We start from the raw sequence: 9,107 nt of genomic DNA on the forward strand, positions 1-9,107 counted from the left end.
TGAAGAACGAGGATAGGTCTGTGTAAACAAACCTCTCCCGTACTTCCCTGTGTGGCTGTCACCAATCATCTGTTCCCTTTTATAGGGAAGGACGATCAGTGACATCACATGCCCGGCCACGCCCCCTACAATAAAAACACATAACGTCATACATAACCCCTACACTGCCCCCTAGTAGTTAACTCCTTCACTGCCAGTGTTATTTACACAGGAATCAGTGAATTTAAAGTGGGGTACCCCTTAAAAAAAAAAAAAAGTCAGCAGCTACAAATACTGCAGCTGCTGGCTTTTAATAATTGGACACTTACCTGCCCCAGGGTCCAGCGATGCGGGGGAACGAAGCCCCCCCCTCGTTCCCCGCTCCGCTCGCGGCGCCGTCATGCATACTGTGGGCACCCGGCTGTGGCTTCACAGCCAGGCACCCACTGCGCATGCGCGAGCGGCGCAGGGCGCCATGATACGCCGTACAGTCACCTGGGACACGTGACAGGTCCCAGGTGAATGTGCGGCGCAAGGGGAAGTGATGTCACCAGCCCGGGCAATGAAGAAGGCAGACTACGAGGGACCCCCTAGCAACCGGTATTTAGAGGTGAGTTAAAAAAAAAAATTTTGCCAATTATTTTTATTTATTTTTTTTTATTAATTTTAAGCAGCTTTTCATTTTTTGGTGGCAACACCACTTTAAATAGCACTGATTGTTGTATAAATGACAATGGTCCCAAAAATGTGTCAAAAATGTGTGATGTGTCCGCCATAATGTCGCAGTCATAATAAAAATCGCCGATCGCCACCATTACTAGTAAAAAAAGAAATTCATAAAAATGCTATAAAACTATCCCCTATTTTGTAAATGCTATAACTTTTGCGCAAACCAATCAATAATCGCTAATTGTGATTTTTTTTTACCAAAAATATGTAGAAGAATACGTATCGGCCTAAACTGATGAAAAAAAATGTTTTTTTTATATATTTTTTATTATAGCAAAAAGTAAAAAATATTGAATTTTTTTCAAAATTGTCGCTCTATTTTTGTTTATAGCGCAAAAAATAAAAACCGTAGAGGTGATCAACTACCACCAAAAGAAAGCTCTATTTGTGGGAAAAAAAGGACACCAAATTTGTTTGGGAGTTACGTTGCACGACCGCGCAATTGTCAGTTAAAGCGATGCAGTGCCGAATCGCAAAAAGGGGACTGGTCCTTTGGCTGCAAATTGATCCGAGGCTTAAGTGGTTACATTTACTCTATGGGAACATGGGAAAATGGGAAATTCTGTAAAAGGTTAATGGGGTGAATGACTGTGGCATGGCCATAGCCACCAGTCTTCCTTGAACTGGTAATGCTTACCTTAACAGGGGAACTATCTGGTCATGACCCCTACTTCTCTGAACCTGCCATGGAGAGTCTGAGGTCTCTTCAGTCTGTCAGCTCCCTTAATGGCAGCCTGGAGGAACTCAGAGGTCTGGTGACAGACCACCTGAGGGGGTGAAAGAATGTGGGTGTACTGGGATTGGGCAAACTAGAAAGAGAGGCCTTCACCTTTGAGTCTTATGGCTTAGGGCTGGCAGGGCAGAGGTTGCTTGAACACCAAAACTCTGTGACAATTATTGAGATCAACTAGGAATGAGGTAACGGTAAGTCATATCAGATTGATGGGGACATCATACTTACTTAACTGACTACAGCCATACATATCAGTATCTTTAACTCAAAGAAGGTAACCATCTCATGTTCTCCACACTAATAAACACACTGAAAAGTGCATACAACTGCAATCTGGTCATCCAATTCCCAAGGAAACCCCCCAGGCCCATATCTCAGTGATCCCCAAAGAAGGGAAAGACCCACACCTATGTCAAAGGTACCATCTGATATCTCTACAGAATGTAGATCCTCAAATATTTATGAAGATCTTAATTACTAGACTCATATCACTAAATTAATACATCTGGACCAAGCTGGGTTTACCCTGGTTAAGAATTTAGCGCTAACACGCAAAGAGTTCCCAACGCTTTCCACTACACCTAAACAAGGCATACTCCCTTGGTTTCCTTATCAACTGAAAAGGCATTTCACATAGTGAATTGAGAATTACATTACACCACCTTGAAGTATGTCAGTTTGGGTGAGGGGATGCGCAAGTAGCTGACCACTCTCTAATCTTGACCATCGGCTACGGAAAAGGTCAATGAGGTAACTTCCAAAACTTTTGACATACCTAATGGGACACTACAAGGCTGTCCACTATCAAAACGGCTATTCATACTTATACTTATTTTGTAGCTCTTTTTGCGCACAATCAGATCCCACACAGATATCCATAGTCTTCAAACCAACCTAGATGCTCAAAAATTGGCAGCCTATGCTGATGACCTGATCTTCTTTAGAACTTTGCCATTAATATTCCTCCCCAACTTATTAACTGAAGTTAACAGCTATGGCTCTCTCTCTAAGTTGGAAGCTATGAAAGTGGAAATGGAAACAGAAATGTGCGACCGAATCAGTGCACATTTCCCATTTAAATGGTCTGGACTTATTGATACCCCATTAGCTTCCATGGCTTTCCAGAACCTCAGATCACACAACTCACAAACGTATGCTAGTAACTGCAACCCTTTGAACCCCAGGGGAATATTCCACTCTACATCGCTATTACCCTTGCCTAGCCATATGCTCCTTATGTTGGGCTCTGGAGCTTTTAGACACGCCTTCTCCAGCCCACAATTTAATGCCCTCATGCTAAAGGGAATATTTCACATCTCATTTCTCAGCAGGCATTTGCCCTTTGACCAGAAGGAAGTTGGAAACAAAATTCACGCCTGAATTTGATTTTTTTACAGCTGGCCCAATTGAAATGCTTCTTACACAACCTTCCTGAGTCTCATAAGACAGTGTGCACTCCCACACAGTTCAAACAAATGTGCCTTTACAGATTTCCAATAAGACACTCATTATCACTATTTTATTTTTACCTGGCTGTTAGTGAGCCAGGGTCCCTAAAACTCTGAGAAGAAGACCTGGGAATTAAAAGTGCCATATAGTCCTTTTCACTCACAAAGCCTCTATTGCTTGTAAATATTAAGAAAATAGCTACAAATTACAGACCAGGTGGTAAAGGACACAGATGATATTTACTAAAACTGGAGTGTGCAAAATCTGGTACAACTCTGCATAGAAACCAATCGACTTCCAGGTTTTCATTGTCAAAGCAAAATTGAACAAGCTGAAGTTAAAAGTTGATTGGCTACCATGCACAGCTTCACCAGATTCTGAGTGTGCCAGTATTAATAAATCTACCCCCTGGTGTGTTCCATCAGATGTTCCCACAAATGTCCAACCATTGTTGGAGGTGCTTACAGGCAAAGAAAACGCTCCTACATATCTTTTGGGAATATCCCAAGCTCAGAGGATTCTGTAGAACTTGTGATAAAGACCTATATGGATGTGCTTTTTAATAGAACCTTGACAGCTTACCTATTGCATGATACCCCTCTTTCTATTTAGATATATAAGGGTACATTGCTTAAACACCCAGGGCCAGATTAAGAGATTTTGATAGGCCTTTTTATGGAAATAAATAAAATGAAAAATTCACACTGCATGCGCAAGAGAACCCATGTGAATGAGCCCTTAATTGTTTTAATTATTTATTACATTTTTGAATTATTTTCTTCATTTATTATTATTTGTTGGAGCTTTTTTTTTTATATACTTTTGGGAGAATGGAGCAGTGGAAGGTGTCAGTACTGCATACACAGGGGGGGCCCAGAGCAGGGGGAATCTAATGGACAGTCTTGGGTGATAAGTGACAATTACAAGCACCAATCTCCCTCTAGAGGAGGTGGAGTGGCTTTTAGCTGCTTCATGGAGAGTCATAGAGGGAGTGGTGATGATGCTTGTGATTGCCCGCCGCACCGATCACCCCCAACTTTCAGATTCCCCTTGCTGCAGGTGGTACAAGGAGCGTCTCATGCAGTGCAGTATCCAAATGGTCAGTCCGTCCCTGCTGGGCCTATATTAAGGTAGGGGCCTGGAGCTGCAGCTCCAATAGCCCCTATGTTAATCTGGCTCTGTAAACACCTCCTCAGTGCTCCTAAGGCCTGCATCCCAGCAATGTGAAAGCAAAGCTCTCCCCCCACACTTGCACAGTTGAAAGCTAGGATCTCAGAAGCACAAAAAATGGAGCAGCTCACTATGACTCTGAGGGAGGGAGCAAGAAGATAAATAGATTTTTCACAGTCCTAGTATTTTCCAGTATACATTGAGCTGGTTGCTTAGACAATGAGAGTGGAGGGGGTGTCCAGATGAACCTCCCCCCCATTCCTCCCTTGCCAGATCCACTCCTTCTCTGTGGAAATATGCTGGCCCTCTCTACAGTGCCCCCCCCCCCGCCCCTCTTTCCTTATCCTGTTTTCTCCCCACTTCAGCTTCAAGAAAAAGATAGATATATTTGTGTTATGCATGTCTTATTCTGTAATGGTACCTCATAATGTACATTCTGCATGCCTGTAATTTGCTATACATGTCTACATCTTGGATTGTTCTTCACTCTTGAATAAAGAATTTATACACATGGTGAAAGGACACTTTAGGGCAGGGGTAGGCAACCTCGGCCCTCCAGCTGTGGTTAACCTACAAATCTCATCATACCTCTAGGAGTCATGCATGTGATTGTCAGGGTCTTACAATGTCTCATGGGACTTGTAGTTTCACCACAGCTGGATGGCCAGCCTACCCCTGCTTTAGGGCAAAGTCATTTAGCCTGACAGTATATCTTTAGAATGTGGGAGGAAATACCCAGAAGAAACCCAGAATAAGACAGGGAAAAAATACCAACTCCTTGTTGTCCCAGGTAAGATTTGAATCCTGAAACAAGAGCTGGAAGGCAGAGGTGCTAGTTGTTATTTTTGACTTATATGGAGTTAAGGTTTTTAAGGTAAACTATACTACTTCTGGTAAGTATAACTGTCTGTGATGCACTTTTTGATTTAGTTTAGGATTCCTAACCTATTAAAGTGAAAGGTATGCCGGTTGCTGGTAGCAAATTGCTGAATCATATTAGTGGTGAAGTAATATTGGTAGATGTTCATCTGTTGATCTAGCATCATTCTGTTATTTTCTAATTTGAATCTACTTTTCATTTATTTATAGTACAAAATATTGGATGCCAACAAGGATCATCCTCCAAGAGACGCCTGTGTTTACTGTTCTGTAGATACAGTGCAGACCTTTGGAACATTGGAATAACTCTACTGATTCAAGATGGTCCTTTTCTCATATGCCGTATCATCCTAATGGCGTATTTTGGTGTGGTTAACCAAATGCTGGTGTTTTTTGCTGCCAAAAATGCCCTGGTTGTCATGTTACAGCTTTATCGTCTTATAGTATTGTTAATAGACTTCCAGTCTTCTTTTGAAAATAATGACAAAAAAGCAAAAATGGAGGACAGCTGCTGTGCGTGTGAATCCACTGACAATCAAGAAGAAGTAATCAGTAGTGTTGATATTGAAACAAGGAGCACCGAGAACAACAGTACAGCTATTACTCTTGATGAACCAGAAGGACAGTTGTAAAGTTTATATGCCTTTTGTGTGCATCTTCTGAATTTTTGTAAAGTGTACACTGCACATGAAACACTCTCACTCATGAGTGATAGCGCTGTTGTACATGGACTAAAATCTCCAGCATATTAAAGGGGTTTTCAACATGTCTGTGACGTCATGCTGATGTCATCATTTGCAAAGACTTTTTATGTGAAATCATGTAGTCAAACTGTCATTTCATTTTTAAATATTTCTTTTGAAGACCCCTTTGGTGTGCTGGTAATGCCTTAGAAATTTGTCTTCTAAGTTCTTCACTACTTACCTTTCATAATGGAGCATGCTAAATAATTCCGTCCATACATGGCATTTACTGTATTAAATAAGTACTGTTAGATAAAGATAAAGAAAATCCAAACCAAAACCCACTGATGTTCTCTTGAGTAAACATTTTGTTCCTATGAAGTCACTGTGTGGTCAGAATATTTGGAAATAAAAATGTGAAGTCTAGTTTGTGATGTTTTGTCTATGTTAGTCAAGACTGTGATAAGTTGCCTTCTACTGGCAAATGAAAAAGACCACTATCGCAAAAAATACAGTATTTTATTCCGATAAAAGTATGTGGTTAGTACATGTAATGATAGCACAATGTGTGAATTACTTTTTAATTTATCATTCCCTTTTTATGTTCTTCCACATTTAAACCAAGTTGTTCAGCAAAATGAAAATGGCAGGGTTTGGGACAAATTTGAACAATGCCATAAGTGCTTGCAACAATTATCATATTTATAGTTTAACCTCTTGCCAACCACCTGGCGTCGATTGACGGGCGGCACAATGTCACTCCTGTGCGAATCGGTGTAGCTGTATGGCGGGCACTTTAAGGAGTATAGGGGGCGCATGCGCATTCCTGCCGCATGACGTTGGAGCCGATGCACATGGCTGGCAGACACAATGGCTGGCAGCCACGATTGCTCCGCAGAAGGACAGAATGAAGATCTGTCAATGTAAACAGACAGATCTCCGTTCTGTCAGGGGTGAGAAGAATGATCAATTGGTCTCCTCCCCCAGGCAGTCCCATCCCCCCACAGTTAGAATCGCTCCCTAGGACACACTTAACCCCTTGGTCGCCCCCTAGTGTTAACCCCTTCCCTGACAATTACATTTATACAGTAATCAATGGCTATTTATAGCACTGATCAGTATACAGTAGATGTCAATGATTCCAAAAATAGTGTCAAAAGTGTCCGATCTGTCCACCGCAGTGTCACAGTCCCTAATACAAATCGCAGATCGCTGCCATTACTAGTGAAAAAAAAAATTATTATAAAGATTCTATAAATCTATCCCCTACTTTGTAGACACTATAACTTTTGCGCAAACCAAGCAATTTAGGCTTATTGCGATTTTTTTTGCCAAAATATGTAGAAGAATACATATTGGCCTAAACTGAGGAAGAACGTTTTTTTTTTATATATTTTTGTTGTAGATATTTATTATAGCAAAAAGTAAAAAATATAGCTTTTTCTTCAAAATGTTTGCTCTTTTTGTTTATAGCGCAAAAAATAAAAAACACAGAGGTGATCAAATGCCACCAAAAGAAAGCTTTATTTGTGGGGAAAAAAAGGACATCAATTATGTTTGGGTACAAATTTGCACGACCGCGCAATTGTCAGTTAAAACTACGCAGTGCTGTATCGCAAAAAATGGCCTGGTCAGGAAGCGGTCATTTCTTCTGGGGCTGAAGTGGTTAAACCCCTGTCAAGTTTTCTGGATAGTTGGGTCTGCATATGAATAAGGAAAATTTGAAATTAAAGAAGGATTTATACTGTACAGTAGGTACTGAATGCTGAGATTATATATATTATCCACATTTATTTATCAGAATACAATAATCATTATTGATTATTGTACAAAAATAAACTAACATTCAGCTTTCTTGATGATATCCCTTATTAGTGTTAACTAATGTTACCAAACATTGGACAAACCAGATAACATAAATGTATGTAAACTCTAATGCCCTGTACACATGGTCGGAAATTCCGATGGAAAAAGTCCAATCGGATTATGTTGTCGGAAAATCCGATGGTGTGTGGGCTCTATCAGACTTTTTCCATCGGAATTTCTGATGCACAAAGTTTGAGAGCAGGATCTAAAATTTTCCGACAACAAAATCCGATCGCATAAATTACGATCGTGTGTAGACAATTCTGACAAAGTGCCACGCATGCTCAGAATAAACTAAGAGACGAAAGCTATTGGCTACTGGCCCATTTATAGTCCCGACATACGTGTTTGACGTCACCTCGTTCAGAACGATTGGATTTTCTGACAACTTTGTGCGACCGTGTGGACAAAATCCATTGGAAAAAATCCGACCGTGTGTACAGGGCATAATAATGAACTTCTTTTAATTGCTCCCTTTTGATCTTTTAAGGTAGATGTAAACCCAATTCATGAAATTTGACCTAGACACATATATCTGTAGTGTTTACTTATCTCTCTCCAAAGGCCTATGTCCTGTGTCTTTCAGCTGTTTCGTTCCTCTGTTATCAGCATGATAACTTCTGAAAAGTTCTCAGAGATGGAAGATAAAAGGAGCTTGAAATTTGTGTTGGGGGGATTGGTGCTATAAATAGATTAGCAGAGAGCTTGTCTTGCCACCGTACAGCTCGGAAAGTATATTTTTCCTTTGTCTATGTGCAGTGGGGGGTGTGCCTTTCCCCCAATCAGCTGTCACGTAGTGTAAGCCAAGAATCCACACCTACTGCTGAATGAGGAAGTAAAAATTCTAACATGATGTTAGAATTCTAAAGAATATATAAAGCTGAAGACAGCAGATATGCATGTAAAACTTATGTAGGGAGATTTGTTTCATCTATTTGTATCATCTGAGGCTGTTCACTTCACTGGGTATAGGAGAGGGTTTACATCCACTTTAAATATACCATTAAAACTATTATTATTATTTTTTTGATAAGTACAAAAAATACCTATTGATTCTACCAACAATCCAGTGAGCTGATAACTTTCTGTGTTCTCTGCCTCTACTAACTGTTATCAGTTAGTGTCTCAGTTAGTGTTGTTTCACCAGGTGAAAATAAAGGAAAAAAATACCAAAAAAATAAAACGAATTAAGCCATCACATCTAAGAATTGTTAAGCTGCAATATAATAAGTGTTTTCCCCACTGCCGCTCCCACTCTCTTGCACTGGATGGCAATTCGTTGCTGTCAAACCAGCAGCTAGGAGTTGCTGCGTAAATAAAGTACCTTACAGTTTTTGTCATAAACCAGACCTTCTGGCACAGCGTTAATAAACACTGTTTGCAAACAGATGTTACTTCTCTATTTACTCTGTTTCATTCATCTTCAGATCAAAGGGATGAACTTTGATCTGCATAAGATTGTCAGTTATAGCAACATGACAAGTATAAATAATTTGTTAATGAAATTTGATAATATTTAACCTCTTATAAAATTATAATTTACTTTATCTCCAGTAGATCACCTGTAGATAAAGTATAACCCAGTAGCCACCATTTGTGCACTGGAATATACCTGGTAC

At 40.2% G+C, this 9,107-nt stretch overlaps 1 protein-coding gene across 2 annotated transcripts in view; it reads left to right on the top strand.

Moving 5' to 3' along the window:
- The window catches only part of TMEM26 (transmembrane protein 26), a 165,963-nt gene extending 159,915 nt beyond the window's left edge, over positions 1-6,048 (top strand). For both annotated transcript variants that reach the window (XM_077455431.1, XM_077455430.1), the window contains exon 6: positions 5,150-6,048. In XM_077455431.1, coding sequence (XP_077311557.1) covers positions 5,150-5,571 — 422 coding nt within the window. In that variant the 3' untranslated portion in view covers positions 5,572-6,048. The remainder of the gene's footprint in view (positions 1-5,149) is intronic.
- The last annotated feature ends 3,059 nt before the right edge of the window (positions 6,049-9,107 follow it).

Source organism: Lithobates pipiens, unplaced genomic scaffold, assembly GCF_037356315.1.
Source record: "Lithobates pipiens isolate NorthernLeopardFrog02 unplaced genomic scaffold, aLitPip1_a1.2 Scaffold_25, whole genome shotgun sequence".
Lineage (NCBI taxonomy): Eukaryota > Metazoa > Chordata > Amphibia > Anura > Ranidae > Lithobates > Lithobates pipiens.